The sequence below is a fragment of the Macrobrachium nipponense genome, chromosome 12, assembly GCF_015104395.2.
Source record: "Macrobrachium nipponense isolate FS-2020 chromosome 12, ASM1510439v2, whole genome shotgun sequence".
Lineage (NCBI taxonomy): Eukaryota > Metazoa > Arthropoda > Malacostraca > Decapoda > Palaemonidae > Macrobrachium > Macrobrachium nipponense.
In genome coordinates, this window is record NC_087205.1 from 50,260,636 (window position 1) to 50,280,137 (window position 19,502).

Genomic DNA, 19,502 nt, shown 5'->3' on the forward strand with positions numbered 1-19,502 from the left:
TGTTAATCATGTTACCGTGGATATTTTAGAATGAAGGGAATTACAGCCCTTGCTTTTATTTTGTAAAAGATATTTCTCCTTGCATGGTCATGCAGTGTTGCTATATGTCCATCTTTGGTATGTGGTTGTCTTAAGTTGTATCTATATAGAAAAACAGTTATGGTGAGTTTAAATTAAGTGTTCTCCCCAGAAAAAGCAACATGATAAACTTTGGGGTAAGATTTATTTCTAGTCTTGTAGAACTAAAAAGTGAAAGTTGTATATTATGCATGCAGCTAGAAAATTAGTACTACGTCAGTACTGTAGTTTTTTCACAAATTATTTAAAATGTATTACATATTTTATAAAGCAATGTAGAAAAAAGGTGCCATGATCTTTTTAAAGGATATGTGAGGGTACCTGTAAATGCATGCAAATGACGTACATAGTTGGTGAACGTGAGCTTTAAATTGTGTGTGCGTAGAAAATAATATTATTATATTGTTGAAACTATATGTGCAGGTAATCATTATATTGTGATATGTATCTTAAAGGGTAGAAGTTTTCATCAAGTGTTTGTATGCCCGTTCGCATCAGGTTTCATTATAATGTGACTCCTAAATGTTCTGGAAAAATATCAATTGAATTTATTTTATCGCCTGGAGAGTTTACAAGTAGTACTGTACGGTAGTACAAAGAAGTTGCTTTTGCTCTTACTTTCCAATCTGTAGAAATAGTATGTGTTTATACCTCAGTGACTAGTGTCACTGAAGAATGTTACAGAAAGACATGGGGCTTACTAGAGAGAGTAGCATGTAAATGGTAACAGCAAAAAGAAAGATTTTACACACTTTTTCTGACAGCAAGAAATTAGAGACAGTTCACATGGTTTTGTTTTATTTTTATATTAAAAATATCAGTTTTTATATAGGATTATTTAAACTGTGCCATATACTGTCAATTTCATATGTTAATCCTTTGAGGACTAAGGAAAGAAGGGTAAAAATCTGTCTGTGCCAGAGTGCACCCTTCACTGATGAGCTAAAATGCGTAGCAATGATTTTCTTTGATTGCTGTACGTAACTATAATTCAGGCTAAGTGACATTTGGTGACATTTTTAACATTTAGAGTTGATCATCAATATGATGTTTAGAAATTACCAAAAAATAAAAACCAAACAGATGTCATGAGTAAAAGTTAGCCATAATGAAAACATTTTTTGTACTTTTATTTAAAAGTTCACAATAAACTGGAGAAAAGATATCCAATTTCAGTTTGCTCAGTGTAAATGAATGATAAATTATCTGAACATTGATATAAAATTTATCAGTATTTGATCCTTGTATGTTTACATTTTTTGTCAAATTTATTAGAAAAATTACTTTTGATGGTGAGTTGTCTTCAGAATCTCAAGTAGTTGAAAAATGGGTAACATCTATAACCGTCATCAGAATCTTAAAGGGTTAACCTAGAATGTCTTCAGCTTATACTAGATAACAGTACAGTACTGTAAATTGTAATTTCTCCTATGGTATAGGAAAGAGTTTCAGGCAGTTTACCATATATCTTATTTTTTGACATGCTTTGTTTAATTTATACACCTGCAGAAGGATAGTACAGTGGTCCCCTCATATTCGCGGGGGATGCGTACCAGACCCCCCCTGCGAATAGTTGGAACCCCACTTAAAACACTGAAAACGGCCTACTTTGCTAGGTAAAACTCAAGAAAAACCCCACTAAAAATATTTATTTCTGGTTTTTTTAATAGTTTTATCACAAAAAATGCATTTTATAATGAAATTGATAACAAAACAGGAATTTCTGGATATTTCTCAAAGAAAAATACTGTGAATAGGCAAATTTCCCACGAATAATGGGTAGATATGATCCAGAGAGAAATCCGCGAATACGGGGGCCCCACTGTATACTGTAATTGATTTGGCAGCACTCAAGAAATTCATAAAAACCTAATTTTGAATGGTTTCGGGGGACATGATTTTGGAAATTTTTGCTGCTGGAGTAAGTTTAGAAATATTTTGAGAAAATATTTTCCAGTTTAGTGTTACCACATTTTTAAATTGTCAAATTTTGCATAAGTCTTGAAGCAAATGAATTTTTTGCCAATTTCCTGTAGAAGTTGAATTTTTCAATTACTCTTCTGAAATTACTACTATACATATTACATAGGTATGTAAAGCATGCTACAGTACTTGTGGCTTTGCCAAAGAATGAATTGCACTGTAACTAACACATAGTGTAGTAATTTTTGCTAAGCTAGCTACTAACTATTCTAGCATCCCTGCGGAAGATGCGTCCTCGAGCTGAGGAAGCTACCCGTGCAGCCATGACTAACAGCCAGTCGACGCCTAACATGGGTGGCTACAACGAACGCCTAGTGGATTGGAATCAGCCTCCTCGACAACATCCCCTCCCCCCAACCACTTCCCACAACTCTCTGCTGGCTAGATCCAGCCCCAATCTGGCAGCAGCTGCTGAAGGTACAGATGTCAACCATTTGGCCTCGGCCTCTACTAACAAGCCAGCATATTCTCAGTCGAAGCTATCGCCATTGAGGGCATCTTTACCTACCTTAACTAGTGATAATAATAATACTAATAACAGAAATGCTATTACTAATACTCCTCCTTTATACCCTCCTCCACTTATTTCTGTAATACCTTCTGAACGGGTTGAGGTGGGCATTGAGCATCGTTCTTTAGAATGTACTCGTAGTAATCCTGACTTGCCGAAGTATACATTTACTCCCCCTTCAGAGACTAGCTCTACTTCTTGTAATACATCTACCCCTTCCTCCTCCTCTTCTTCCACATCTTCATCATGGAGGAGAAGGCAACAAGGGATGGGTCATGGTGCAGGGTGTGCAGCTGTGAGGAGAGGTTCTGGCCCTCCAGGCTTGGCAGTGGCAGATAATGGGATAAATCTCAGTTGTCACACACACGATGATGCTAAACCATGGCGAAGCTTGGTAGATGTATCTTTTCAAAGAGACTGTAAAACTGATCTAGATCCTAGTACCAATGATATTCCATTACCTAGTAGTGCTTCGTCTTTTGGACCAACTGTGCACATGTTGGTATCACGGACTTCTTACCCTTTGCTACCATCTCGACCACCTGTAGGTCCTTCTGGAGATGTAAGATTTAAGCGTCGCCCTACTACTTTGCAGCAGCAGATGAGTATTGCTCCAACAATAGCCCAATCTTCTCCTTCTCTTCTGTTGGTCCACTCACCCCCTCCTACCCCCCCACCCTCGCAGGCATATCCATCGCAGCCTCATCCAGCAGCCAGTGCTGCCCCCATCGGTAACTGAGTGAGCCCCCGTGGCACAGTGAGAACCATTTGCTTCTCTCTGTCAGGCACCCCTTCTTTGTGAATCCTGCATGTTATGTGACTGTGTTGGATCCTCACCATTCTCATTCTTTAATGCACATATCAGCCTATGTTAGCATTAGTATACATAATATAGTTGTTTTCCTTTCCAATACATTTTTTGTTTTCTGCTAAAATAGAAAATTAATTGCTCAGGCCTCTGCATATTTGCCAACTTATTATTTTTAAATAATTTCCTTACTTTGATTTTTGTTTTATTTTTGAGAGTATTAGTAGAGGCTGTTAGAGACAGTTACAGTTTTTAGTAATTCACTATCATAAAGTATTTTATTTCAACAAGGATTACAACCATTTCAGAATTTCAGTTTGGCTTTTGTGTATAAAAGACTGGTGAAGAGCTTTACTATGCACTGTGAATTTGCATGATTTTTAACTCAGTGGGTTGCACTTTTAACACTTTACATATTTCATGGAGCATTTAACATATATGTTCAAAGTAATTTTCCTAATTCATTTCAGTTTTATTGTATGTAGATATTGCACTATTCATGACTTTCAGTATTCTAATAAAACTTCGTGAGTGATTAGTCGGATTAATTTACAATGGTGAACTTGGTAGTAGTTCAGATTTTTAAAATGCTTATTAGTCATGTGCAATTCTTTGAGACTTCAAGAATGAAATTAGATATACCATATTGTTGACTTTTTGCGGTAAGGATGTATGTTAAATGTTGAAAATTACCATGAAACCTATAGACAAACTTAGAAATTGACTTTTTTGCTCTTTGTTTTCAGATTGATTCAATTTTAATTTTTTTTTACAGATTAATGTATTGGTTTACTTGATTGGAAGTGTACCCTGTTTATTATTATGTTTTCTTTTTGAAAGTTTTGTAGTTTGCAGTGATGACAGTTGTTTAACCCATTACAAGAACAGGCTTTGAATTTGATCTTTTTATAAATATGAATCAGGACTGTTTTCATTTTTTAGTTATGTATTTGCATTGTAGAATGTTTGTAGTTTAGCAATCACATTTTTTGAAGTGATTATACAGTAGGTTTAAAAAGTGGATTCAAATTTGACTGCTGTAATTGATTTGAAATTATTTAAATCTTATGTTTATATATATATGTAATATATATATTATATATTATGTAATATATATATATATATATATTTATATATATATATATATATATATATATCATATAATATTGTATATAGATATATAATATATATATATATATATATATATATATATATATATATTATATATATATATTATATTATATATAGTATATATATATATATATATATATGATATATATATATATATATTATGTATTATATATATATATATACGTATATTCATATATATAGATATATCTATATATATATATAATATATATATATAGATATATATACATATATATATATATATATATAGTATATATATCTTCTATATATTATATATATTATATATATATAGTATAAATATATATATTATAATATATATATTATTATATATTAATCTATATATAATTAGAGATATATAGAATATAATATATATATGCTATATATATATTATATTATATATATATATATATATATTATATATATATATAATATATATATATATATATATATAATATATATATATAATAATATATGTATATATAGATATATATATATATATATATATATATATATATATATATATATACTATATATATATATATAGACACACACAGTTCTTCCCATTTTTATGCAGGAATAGGTTCTAGAACCTACTGCAGAAAAACAAAAATGTCCTCATTAAAAATGTTTATTACTGGCTTACAACTGGCAAATACCTTTTATCCCTCAAAGAAAAATGCTTATAACTGCCTGTTTTCACATTTCACTGCTTAATTATATAATTCAAACAAAAATATACCATAAATTATCATACTCAAACAATTTAATATTTCAACCAAAAATACACCCCAAACCATCATCACAAAACACCCAAAGTAACCTTACATTACAGTACTCTCCTACTACTTACTGTTACTCTTAAGTAGGCTATGTACACCCCTAAAACACTTATAACTACCTATTTTAACAGTTTATCACCCAACTAGGCAGTTCAAACAAATATACACCTCAAACTATCATCCCAGAACACACTAATATCATTTCAGTGTCATGTTGCAAAATTAAGTACCAGCCTACAACTGTTACGCTTAAGTACACATAGTTCTGTGCATACTGTAATGCACTGGGCATAGATTTTAAGTATACATATTGATATTTTCACATGTTGTAAGGAAATGAAATTTACTGTACAGGTACACATTTTAGGATAGTACTATGGACAGTCCCTGGTTATCGGCGGCCTCGGTTATCCACGATCTGGTTTTTTGGCACTTGTCTAAAGACTAATGAGAATTGAATTTTCAGCGGCAATATGCACCAGTTCCCGGTTATTGTCACAGATCCTCACCTATCGGCTCCAAGCCTCAGTTTTTGGTGCCTATAACCGAGGCTCGGCATCGATACATGGTGATCAGCGCTATTATCGCCAATTTTTTATTATCGTCATGCCATCATAAACAGAACCCCTGCCGATAACTGGGGACTGCCTTTTCTGTATAGAACATACCTAAAATACATGAATAATTTAGAACGATGGGACATCTACCTCCAAACAGAATTCTAGGTTTCTTACATCATGTTGGTATTGCCATGATTACATACAAATATACATTTATGATGAAAAATTATTTACCGCAGTAAATTCTTGGTTTTGTGGGTAGTCCTCACCAGCTCCCATAGATTTATTAAGTTATTTTGTCGTCATTCTCTCTCTCTCTCTCTCTCTCTCTCTCTCTCTCTCTCTCTCTCTCTCTCTCTCTCTCTCTCTCTCTCTCTCTCTCAGTATACATATACATAAATGGGAAAATGCTGCAAAATATCAATACCATGTTAACTTACAGAATCCATTTATACTTTATTGATCTAATTACCTTAAAAATATTTATAATCTGAATTTCATACATAAGCAACACCCAACATTCTCCTCCCACCCAGTATCGTCCCCAGCAAGTTACTGTGCTTCGATGTATAAACACTAGTCTCTCTCTCTCTCTCTCTCTCTCTCTCTCTCTCTCTCTCTCTCTCTCTCTCTCTCTCTCTCTCTCGTTTGAGTCATTGTGGGAACGCTGATGCATATATATTTGTTTTGTACCGTGCTAGTTTTATAGATAAACATTGTTACTTTATCAATAATTTTATATGTATATTTTCCATGCTGTAATTACAAGTTTTTGCATTTCTATATACGCAGACTGGAAAATGAAATTAAAATAGTTTAAGCTCATTTTGGGGCCCAATTAGTATTCTAGGGTGGGCCCCAGAATGAGCATATTGCACTTGTTTTACTCATTCTGGTGCCCACCTGTAATTCCTAGGTGGCCCCAGAATGAGCTTAACAAATTTGCAATATGTATTACAGATTTATTTAATTTGTATTACACATTTTATAGATATTTTGCTGTTTACATTAATATTAACAATTTAAAAATTAGTAAATCATTTATCATAAAAATGTATTTAAGTTCAAAAACAGCAAAAGAGAATGATGAGAGTTTTGTTTTAACGTTATACTCGTTGCATAAATGTGTACAGCCATGAACAACCGAACAAGAAACAACTTTTTTGCTAAGTACGGCTGAATTGGGTAACAACAACATCCGTTTGGCTTGTATTTCAACCATTGTACGATAGTAAACAATTAATATACCTATGTTATAAATGACATTACATAGAAAAGGACAGATATTTTTACGTAATAATTTATTTGCTATAGATCAAAGATCAACAAGGAAATATACTGTTAAATTTAAACGAAGTTGTGACTGAAGCTGAGAAAACTGTCAAGCTGCTAATGATTATTATCGTATGGGCTTGAAAGAACACTTTTTACCGTTGTTTTCACGCCAATCAAAGATAAATATCGTAAAGCTCTTATTACAATGATATTAAGTGAAAATAGCCAACGGAATCACATAATTTTTTTACTCAATAAACATTCCACCAACATAATATGTTAACGAAAAAAATAATTTAGTTCACAATCATAACAAGATGTATTCAAGTCATATTTCGTCGTAAGATATTTGTTTATGCTACCTAGAAGCAAGAAAATTTGCTCAGAATTGAATTAAATATGGCATAAATAAAATCATATTTGCCATCAACTGATTTCCAAACCAAAACATTGACTGCTATGTTAGTAGTGTTTCATAATACAATAATATGAGAATACGAACAATGTTATTGGATACAGTGAAGTAATGTATAATTTTTTAAAAGATTCATGGCATCTTGAGGTCATACCTCAATTTTTTGCTCATGTAACAAAGCAAAAAGTTGAATACACACACACACACACACACACACACACACACACACACACACACACACACACACACACACACACACACACACAACAGCCAGACACTTGAATCTTCATCACAAATAGAATATGACTGATTACTCTAAAGGCAACAGTGATCCCATAAAAACTTACAAATCATGCAAGAAATCAGACTAAGTTTACTAAAACTGGTGTGAGGTAATTGTTTATGAGATTAAACTAATTAAAGGGGATCAGTCCAGCAACAACTTTAAATGTCTAAATATTTCTCTGATTCTAACTCATTCCAATTAAATTGAAGGAAATCAGCACAATTGCCACTCTATATTTCTACCTAAATAAAATAAAATATCTGGTGTTCAGTAAATGAAACAATGTTATAAAAATTTTAAATACAAAAAGATTGTTTTTTAATTCAAAATTTATAAGAGAAATTCACAATCTCGGAAATTTACTATCACCGGAAACCAACACAAAGTTAGTTCATTCTTGAATTAATCATTAATCCAAATTAAATGAAGATTAGTTTATCTAGAAAATCAATTAACCAAGAAATTAAATTATTCAATTAAAATCCAAGTTAATTCACAAGTGTTGAGTTAAATCAGATATGCAATGATAAATGAATAAGTAACACCTAAGTGAATCAGACAAAATGTAAATGCAAAATAAGTACACAGAAAAATGTGGAAAAGTACCAAAATTGCAAAAACAGCAAGAAAACCCTAATCAAACAGAAAATAAAATAAATACTTCAAATGAATTGAATATAGAACACAATAATTTTCAATGTGTAGAAAATTAAATAATTTCATCTGACCACTGTAAATATGTTTTTAACCCTCTTACGCTGAAGCGGTAAAAAAAAAAAAAAAATTATCTCCCGTGTGCCGGAGGTGTTTCAGAGTGAGTGCGGAAGCGGAAAAAATATTTTTTTCAAAAAATAACAGCGCGCTTAGTTTTCAAGATTAAGAGTTCATTTTTGGCTACTTTTTTTGTCTTTGGCTGAAGTTTAGTATGCAACCATCAGAAATTAAAAAAATTATCATTATCATATATAAATAATGCGATATATGATAGCGCAAAAACGAAATTTCATATATAATTGTATTCAAATCGCACTGTGCGCAAAATGGTTAAAGGTAACAAGTTACTTTTTTTTGTTGTAATGTACACTAAATTGCGATCATTTTGGTATATAACACATTGTGAAACGATAAAAGCAACACAGAGAAAATATTATCACAAAATAATGCATGAATTCGTAATGCGCGGGACTTAAAATATTTTGTACAAAAATTCACCATAAATCTAATATTGTCCTAGAGACTTCCAATTTCTTTCAAAATGAAGACAAATGATTGAATATTACTATACTATAAGAGTATTAGCTTACAATTGCAGTTTTCGACCATATCTGACAAGTTAAAGTTGACCGAATGTCGAATTTTTTTATATATATATTTTTTATATGCAATTATTTCGGAAATAAGAAAAGCTACTACCTTCAAATATTTTTTGTTTTATTCTACATGAAATTGCGCACATTTTCATATATAAAACTCTATGAAATGCCTAATATGAAACGGAGCAAATATTCCGAGAATGGTACGTACGCATTTCTGAGATTTGTGGCGGAGAATCTGCGCGCGGAGGGAAGGAAAGATTTTTTTTAAAATTCACCATAAATCTAAATATTTTGCTAGAGACTTCGAATTTGTTTCAAGATGAAGATAAATGACTGAATATTACTAGACTGTAAGAGTTTAGCTTACAATTGCGTTTTCGACCATTTCGGTAGAGTCAAAGTTGACCGAACGTGGTTTTTTTCTATTATCCGTGATTTATATGCAAATATTTCAAAAATGAGAAAAGCTACAACCTTCAATTATTTTTTGTTGTATTCTACATGAAATTGCACACATTTTCATATATAAAACTTTATGTAACGGCTAATTTAAAATGGTGCAAACATTACCACAATCGCACGTATGATTTTTTCGAAGAGTTACCGCGCGGACGTAAAGAAAATGTTATTTTTTTCATAAATTCACCATAAATCAAAATATTGTGCTAGAGACTTCCAATTTGTTGCAAAATGAAGGTAAATGCTTGAATATTACTAGAATATAAGCGTTTTAGCTTACAATTGCATTTTTCGACCATTTCGGTAGAGTCAAAGTTGACTGAAGGTTGAAATTTTGGCAATTATCGTTATTTATATGAAAATATCTCAAAACTGATTAAAGCTACAACCATGGGTTGTTTTTAGTTGTATTGTGCATGAAATTGCGCACATTTCCATATATAAAACTTTATATAATGGCTAAGTTTAAAATAGTGCAAACATTACCACAATCGCATGTATGATTTTTTTCGGAAGAGTTACCGCGCGGACGTAATGAAAAAGTTTTTTCATAAATTCACCATAAATCGAAATATTGTGCTAGAGACTTCCAATTAGTTGCAAACTTAAGGTAAATGATTGAATATTACTAAAATATAAGAGTTTTAGCTTACAATTGCGTTTTTCGACCATTTCGGTAGAGTCAAAGTTGACCGAAGGTTGAAATTTTGGCAATTATCGTTATTTATATGAAAATATCTCAAAACTGATTAAAGCTACAATCATGAGTATTTTATTGTTGTATTCTACATAAAAATGCGCACATTTTCATATATAATACTTCATGTAACGGCTAATTTACAATGGTACAAAAATTATGTCAAAGTGACAAATAAATCCCGAGATGTGTCACAGATACTTTTTAGTGCGGCAAGAAAGAAATTCGCGCTTGCGCGCCTGCGTAATGATTGTAAACAAAACAACACCTTGATCCGTGAACTCCCAGCATCCCCCAAGGCGTGTGATTCAAAAGTTTTAGGCTGGTAGGCCTATAAGTATTTTTCCGCAAATTTTAAAAATAACTTTTGTAAGTCGACGTAAAATACGTCCAGATCCGAGGCCCACGGACGGGTGACAAAAAAGTTTCGACATAAAATACGTCCAGTGGGCGTAAGAGGGTTAAGTGCACATAAAACTTGTAATAACACTTTCCCTTGGTACCAGTTGAAGCTTCGTATTTCACCAAATACTCGAAATAGGCGCCGTTACGATACACATTTACACTGTTCAGATTCCACTGACAACCCCAATGCTATTAAGAATTTAGATAAATCTAAAATTTATGAGTGACCATTAAGTACAAAATGTTTATGTTAATGTAAAAATCAAAACCCCCTTCAGTTGGGAGAGAGAGAGATAAGACCGACCAATTCGCTTGACCTCCAGGATTACGAGCAACGTAAATTGTGTCTAATATCAGAATAGTAAATCTCTCTATGGGAGCTACTGATCTGGGAGATTCTGACTCAAAATGGGCAAAAGCAGTTTAGGACGAGGTACAGCTATACTAATCTAAATACAGCCAGTCCCCGGGTTACGACGGGGGTTCCGTTCTTGAGACACGTTGTAACCCGAAAATCGTCGTAAACCGCAACATCATCAAAATTCCTAAGAAAACTTTACTTTTAATGCTTTGGGTGCATTGAAAACTATGTAAACTGCATTCTTATTGCATTTTTCATCACAAAAACCTTCAAATATTGATTATTTTGCATTTTTTATGTCATATTTCTTGTGCCAGATCAGCATTGGAGGCGTCGTAACCCTGGAACATGCGTCGTAACCCTGGAAACAATTTCTGATGAATATAATTGAAAAGCGCCTTAACTTCGGAACATCGTAAGCCGAACCCGTCGTAACCCGGGGACTGCCTGTAGTTCTCTTTCAAAATTAAGAATAGAGAGAAAGTGGGATTACAGTCATATATAATCTTTAATATTTCACGGTTTCAGAATATAAAATTCTCTTAACATGAAAGATATGATTATTTAAATACAATTGGAAGCATCGAGTGTCATCATTTCCATGAGTGACGTCACAAACACTTTTGAAAACAAAGCTAATCTCCCTCTTGCTTTTTACACTACAGTCTTTCTCCACTTTAAATTATGCTTTGTGAATTCTGAAAACACATTATCTGCGGTCTTGCTTAATGGCCATCCGGTTTTAGATGTCTAGCGCCATAAAATTGCCGATTTATGACACCATAACAGGCCCAGTTTCGGTTAACGGCGTCATAAGGTACCAATAATAAATACGTATACCGTTACTATTCAATGAATGCGAATAGCATCTTATTAGAGTAGAAAGGAAATAGATATGGAAGGGGATCTATTCATGGATGTAAAACAACTCAGAACTGAATTTCCCAGCTCTGCTCTGAGTCTTCCTTTTCGATCTTCAAGTAACAGCAGTGGGACCAAATTACTTCTACACATAACATTTAAGCCAATGAAAATATATCACATGGTCATCAAATATACTATATTCAGAAGCATTCTAAACTTACCCACTCAAGTTTACTCAAGATAAGTATTCAAACAGATAAATAAATAAGTCACTACTTGTCCCACCACCCACATGATGTGGGTCTCAGGAGCATCACCTACTTTTTTTACTTCTCTAATGGAAAATTCCTATGTTATATCCTCAAAGTATAGTGAGCATAGGATTCTTTACTCAAAGCTCATGACAGCCAGATTCACATTACCCCTGTGTCTTGTTTGTTCATAAGCATTTTTCAATTATTTTCAACCTGGAAAATGAAGGATCTGCACTGCAGTTGCTCACCATTACTACCAGGTTCAATATTATGGCTACCTCCACATTTGGAAAATAACAAGCACATTCGTATAGTGGGAAAGTTTGTAAAGACAAAAGTCACTTGACTTTTCTTGAGCAGAAACATTTGAAAAAGCAGTAAATTGGAGGAGCTTATTGGTGGAATTGAAGCCTTCAGACCACTGGAATATGACCAGTAATTTCTTTGATGCTTTTGATAGCTTCTTAAATTAGTCTAGTGGATTTAAGTGAATATGCACTTTTGCTTTCAGGTGTGAATGCTTTATTTTTTGGGGGGGCGGGGTGGGGGAGCTATTATTTGCCTACATTGAAAGCACTCAGTACCTGATTCATGGGAGACAACAATGTTTATTCCAATTGTGAAAACTGAGAACAAATTTACCTGTAATATGAGGTTCTCTATTAGTAAATTATATTTACAGTATATAAGATGTATATGTTCTAGAACTTTTTATATAGATAAAAGTGTACTGGATGAGTAAGGCAAACTCTTCAAATCAATAAATGTGTGACTTTTAGAGTGTGAATTACAGGATTCCTTTGTTTTGGTTCATATACGATATAAAGCAGTTGTGAAATAAGAAATAAATCCATGACAAAATGTCTTTAAGAGGAGCTGAGAACTGATATTGGTTTAGCATACCATTTTTTCTTTAAGTGTACCAGTCAAATTTGAATAAGCTTGCTAGTACATTCTAATGGAAAGGAAAATCCATTGTAATACTAGTATTCAGTATTTTTAGAAAATGGTTATTTTTTCCCTTTTGTGTGCCTTTAATGAATGAATTTGTATTTTATAACCTTTAATGTTGTATAAAAGTAGAAAAAGTATATCAGATTTGCAACTGCTATAGAGCTCTCAGTTTATAATTTAGATTTGTATAGGTATCAGATGTTATAGTTTTTTCATAATTTTGAAATACTGAAAAGCTGAAGAGCAATTCTTGGGTGCTATAACGTTTTCAAATATTTCAGGTTACCCTGGTGGTCGGCACTTGAGTGAACGGGATTTGCCATCTAAAGTCCTACGTGAACATAGTCAGGATCCACCCACACATCCACACCAGGCTCCCCGTATGCAGTCATCTAAGTCTGTGCCATCCTTAAACAGTGAGTTTTATACTTTTCAGAGTTCTTTAAATAGGTTGAAATAAGTCAGAGGGAGAAGAAAGAGCATAGGAGAAATAAAAACGTACAGTGATTTTTTTTTTATGTAAAAACCAGCCATAGAGAAGACTGTAAAAAAAAAAAAAAAAAAAAAAAAAAATAGTCCTGCAGGAAAAGTTTTAGTGGACATAATTCTTGAGTGTTGACAAATCTACCTCTAGGAAAGGGGGAATGTTGACCAATTCAAAAAATACTAAAGAATGCATAGAATTCCACACATTGTAAATGAGTAATGTTAAAGATTGATCAAACATGTAGATTTAGTGGTTTCAGACTTCCACATATTGTTTACAGAATTGCAATATGTACAGTACAGTGATGACATGAGAGTTAAGGAAGCATAAATTAATGTCAATAAGACAAAGGGAGGAAAACTTATGACAGAGTTCTGTTTTTGATTGGATTACTTATAAAAGAGAAAAAACTAAAGACTCTTGGAATGGGGAATATGTTTTAGGATTACTCCAAGATTTCCTTACAGGTAGCCAGTACTAGTGAGTTTACTCTTGATGTTTTCTTTAGCAAACCAAGATCTATTATGTGTGGAGTTCTGCTGGGTAGTGATCTTAGCCAGCCATTAGTTTTATTGTTTACAAGTGATATGGTTGCTGACCTCGGAAACATAATTGTTTAGTGTAATGATGATGCAACACTTGTGAGCGTAGTAAAGTCTCCTCCACTTTTGAGAAATGAAGCTTCCCTTAGCCTTAGTCGTGACATGGAACAGATTAGTGAATGGTGTAGTTCAGTGTGGTATAAGGCTGAACTCTAGTTAAATGAAAACTATTGATTAGCAGATATCATTTAGATTTTCTACCCCATCCTTCCTTACAGGTTGATGGGACTGCTAAATACATCTGAAGCTTTAACTATTCTAGGTATAACTTTTGACTCACATCTTACTGTTGAGAAACATCTAATTAAAGACAGGTTTTGTACGTTTTAGCTCACTTGTTCTTCCTTTCCTAGGATACTCTTCTGGTGTGTATGTCTGCTTCTGCCAAAGAGTGGTTTTTGGTGGTAGGTTTCTGTTTCCTAACATTAACACAGTTATGACTCGGACCATCAATGCATTCACATTCACAGTTGATCCCTGATCTTATTTCCCAGTGAAGAGTGACTAGACTCACTGATGAAAAGCATCACCAATATGCAGTAAATGTACCTCACTCTCAAACTTCTCAGTTCCATAGGTCCTTTATTCCTCACACTGTTGGACTGTGGAAGTCTCCCTGAGGATGTGGTGCAATTGGAACTTTAAAAGTTTACATGAAATGCAACACATTATTACTCTAATACAGTCCTTGTATTTTAATCATTTACATACATTTGTATCTATTTATTTATTTTTTCTTTTCTAATAACTAATCTCTTCTTTCTGTATTTCTTATTACCTTTTGTTCCTTCTTTCAAATGAACATATTCTTTGGAGGATTGAATTTCAAGTCTGATGGCTTTGGACCCATATGAGTAGGTTTCATATTCTGAGTAATAATAATAATAATAATAATAATAATAATAATAATAATAATAATAATAATAATATAATATTGGAAGAAGACTCTCTTACAAACATATTCTGATAGTAGTCAGGCAGTGAGTGTATTATTGTTTATAAAATTTGCCAAGATTGATTTTCCTCTTTCATGGGGTAAAGGATACCACATAGACACAATTTGTACTTGGTGTCAAGTTATCAGAATTAATTTCATAAAGTGGGGGTTGTTTTTCAAAATGGCTGCCAAAACCACAAAAATATTAAATTTGTCAGTTGGGCAGCATCAAAGACAGCAACATTGTACCTTTTTCACCTAAATAATAATATCAAAATAAGGAAATATAGCAAGAAAAATAAAGATTAAACCATACTTAGTATTTCTGTATGCCAATATGTACTATGAAAATAAAAGAAAACTTCATACTTAAAAACATTCAATGCTACTGAAGACCTATCACTAAACAGTCTTTGTATATGTTTTAGTTCTTTTAAAATAATCTAGCTTGGGTTATTGAAATGAAAATTTGTTGAATATCTAAAATATCATATCCTCATCTATTTCAGTTGGCCAGTTTTGTTTATTTTCACAATCATTACTGCAGCAGCAGGAATCAGTGCACACGAGTTCATTTTTCTTGCGCTGACATCTGAATGTATGACAATGGGCTATTGCAAAAACATCTCTGAAGCTCTAATAGGGCCTCTGGAGCTCATGCATTGTTGCAGAAAGTTGGCTTCAAGTGCCCATCTTCAAGTTTCCATGAGTAGTCTATTGCTGGTGGAACAACAGGGCAAGTTGTACTACTTGATGATTTCCATACAAGCGACGAAATATGACCTTCCAGTATGAGGTTTGGAGTGTGAGAGTGAGTTGTCGCAAATATGACCTTTCAGTGTGAGGTTTGGAGTGTGGGAGGGAGTTGTTGCCCTTCTTTGCCATTCTGTGCAAATAGCAGCCATCTCAACTCTGACAGAATCTGATTTTTTATTTGAAGTGTTGTAGAGCAGGCAAGCATCTTTCCATCTGCCTGAAAATCAATTCTGGTACTTTGGGTGTTAGTCCAAAGATTCTAAACGCTTCAGGTATTTTGTCATCACTTTGCAAAAATGCTTTAAAATGGCTTGCCACATCCTTTCCTGCAAATGCTCTTGTGTTGTCAGTCCCCTTGAAGGTATACCATCCAACTAGGGCATCTGCTCATTTCTTGACAAGTTTCATATAGCATTCTCTGATTGAAATTTTGTCTCCTTTTTTGCATAGTAAAGATGTCAGTGGTGGAAGCTGATGATAACTACCAGTTACCAAAACAAATATACACCTGTATCAAGAGAAAATACATCTACCTTGGCCTCATGTCTATTGCATTAAGTAAAACTAGTTGATCTCCTTCTTTCAAATTATGGCATACTTTCCATTCTCACGATAAAAGAGAGATTGCAGTTTGCCCTTATTTTTGTGTGGTGCATTACTAGTACTTTCTTTGGATTGTTCTTATAATTGCAAAGTTTTTTTCTGCTAGATATCAGTGAGTGCTCTTTTGTCTTAATATTTGATAAAAATGCTTTAACACTTATTTCTCTAGTATCATGTACATGATAATGTAAGAGCTTGATTTCTTTGTTCTTTTGGCTCTGGTTGTTTCTTTAAGTGATCCACTCAAATACTGGTTAAAGACTGGACGAATTTCAGAATGTGATTTACCTCAGCTATCAACTATGCCCACAAACTTGGTAGCAAAATGTTGGGCAGTAAATTTGTCATGCAATTTTGTTATGTTAACCACACACATTCCATCAATAACAAGGACTGCTGTTGCACTAGTACTGACATCTATTGCAAGCTGGCTTGTATCTTCTGGTATTGGAAGTTTTAAAACATATGGAAATGCCTGAGATTTACCAGAGAGCATGATGATGGAATCATCTGGATGGAACTTTGAAGGAGGAGTGATGGCAAGTTGATTCCCCGATTACATCCTTGACATCAAACTCATGTCTACTTTTAGCCACACTAATAGTTTGAAAGAGGTTCTCTCTCTTGTCTTATTGACATCATCTGACCTTTTACTTTAGTTTTTACTAATGGTCCAGTCACTTTGAAGTAGCTGATGTTGTTTTTCTTCTGAGGGTCCCAAAATTCTGTGGTCATCTCAACCATCCTATTGGACACCCACCACTTCTCTAAAGGCTCTCTACCCAAGTCATCTTGATTTTCAATATTCATAGATGCCTTGGATGGAATTACAGCAAAAGTAATTAGGTTGTACCTGTCCTTTTCCTCAAATGGATTTCTTTGCTTTCCAATGACCTCAAGTTTGGCAGCATTTTTCAACAACCTTGTGCTCTTACTATCCATTATTTCATGGTGGAGTTGCTGTGATGGTCGACTTTCAATTCTAGCATGTTGTTTGAATTGAACTCCTGTGCTACTCTGTTTAGTGTGGATACAATAATAGATCATTTCTCTAATGCACGTTCATTGCTTCTGATGCCAACAAAACCTCCTCTGCCTCTCATTTCCTTATACTCCAGTTCAGTTGTATGATCAGGGTCAACATCTGTGAATGATGTACTGTGTTTGCTGACAACAAAGTTACCTTCATCTAGAAACTTCCATAATTCTTCATCTTTTTCTTGCAATTCTAACATGTCAGCAACATAAAGGGGGCCCCATCTGCCATACTTATGTTGGTTATGTGCATGGAAGTAGGCAACAACTCTTCAGTTTTTGCTAAATGAAGTTTCCAGTCAGCTTTTCTAGTTGCAGCAATAAACATTAGCAGGGTTTATGCTTGGTTCATATAGTTCATCATGAACTTATGAATGCCTTTCCCTTGTTTGTGCAGTTCTTTCATCTGTGTAAATACATCAGCATTTTCCAGGACACTGTGCATATGTTTAATATGTGTCTTAAATAATCCAATTATTCTGATCTTCCATTGGTTGCTTCAAGTATGATAGGAAATCTTGTTCAGTTTCCCTCATAAGTGGTATCAATTTTTCCTTTTCTTCATCAGTAAAGGCAACCTGAAAATGCAAATGATCCAGAGCAATTAGTGTTACTGTATGTGCCTCTAAGTATCTATAAACATGTCTTCCATCAAGTATTTGTCTTACTGTAGCAGGTCCATAGATACTTAATTCTTCCCATGCTGTCTTTATTCCACTACCTTCGACATATTTACTGAAGCATTTCAGAGCTGCCATGGTCATGTGCAAACTACCAAGTCTAATGCACCAGTGTGATTTAAAGTCTTTTATCTTTACTGCACAATAATACAAGTCACCGTCTAGTGTTAGAATAGGCCTGATGAGGTTCCCTACAGTCATACAACTAATCTTTTGCTAGAACTTAATAGGGAAATCTTACTGAATGATTTATTGAGTAATAAACTGATGTATAAATAGAGAATAAACATAATTCAGTATACAGTATACATTCATAATTCATCAAAGGACTTGCCATGTTGAAAAATATGATTTTCTATTTTTTTTTTCATGCATGGTCAATCTTTGAAACGTTCTCACAGTACTAAATATTGCAGTGACAACTTGACACCAAGCTGGAATCAAACTTGGCAAATTTTTTTGCAGTAACGACAAAATTGTGACAACCGCTGACTATAAAAAGATGGCTGTGTATAGTGAACTAATTTTGTATTATAACTTTTCTGTTCTTATTAAATCGCTTTTTTGGCTCATCAATATTATTTAATTACTGGCCAATATTCATATTGGTATTTGATATAAAGGATGTGGCATTGCTTTTTTATTTTTATTAAAAAAAAACAGGGATTCTGGTGGCTTGTATATCATAGTCCATGTTTGTGGACCCCCTGCTGACCCTCAACTTGAGAATATGTGGTCAAAACCAGAGGGAACGTCAGCCTTCAAGCTATATATCTTTACTATTCTATTGAATTGTATTAATCTATGGATTATGTGTGCCAGCTTTGACTTACTTTGAAATAATAATACTACTACGTACATGTATATGAATATTTTTTTCGATCTTGACTTTTCCCTATGCCTTCCATAGGCACATTACTTACCAATCTATGTAGCATTGAAAGAGTTAAGGGGGGAGACCTTCTCTGAGGGCAGTAGCATTAAAAATTGTTGCTGTTTCCTTGGCATTTAATTTGTATAGAGTCTTTGCTGTTTATCTTAGAATCTTTTGATCAGCATGTAGCTGATATATCAAGTTTCCTAAGGACCTGTAAAAATTTCCTGTTTTCTTAGGTTTATTTCCTTTTATGTGTCAGAAAAAGTATGCTCTTCCTGGCTTAAGCTTACTGAAATTATCAAATTTTTCACTGAAGGTAATCTGGCTTATTTCCCTTTTTGCCTTTCCTGACAGATATAAGCAAATGTGTA

At 33.5% G+C, this 19,502-nt stretch overlaps 1 protein-coding gene across 16 annotated transcripts in view; it reads left to right on the top strand.

Annotated features, from left to right (window-relative positions):
* Positions 1–19,502, top strand: part of LOC135224522 (afadin-like) — a 573,724-nt gene that overhangs the window by 543,177 nt on the left and 11,045 nt on the right. For 15 of the 16 annotated variants that reach the window (XM_064263577.1, XM_064263579.1, XM_064263584.1 and 12 more), the window contains 2 exons: positions 2,275–2,478; positions 13,436–13,570. In XM_064263577.1, the coding sequence (XP_064119647.1) occupies positions 2,275–2,478; positions 13,436–13,570 (339 nt within the window). The remainder of the gene's footprint in view (positions 1–2,274; positions 2,479–13,435; positions 13,571–19,502) is intronic. The other variant, XM_064263587.1, reaches the window with a different exon arrangement.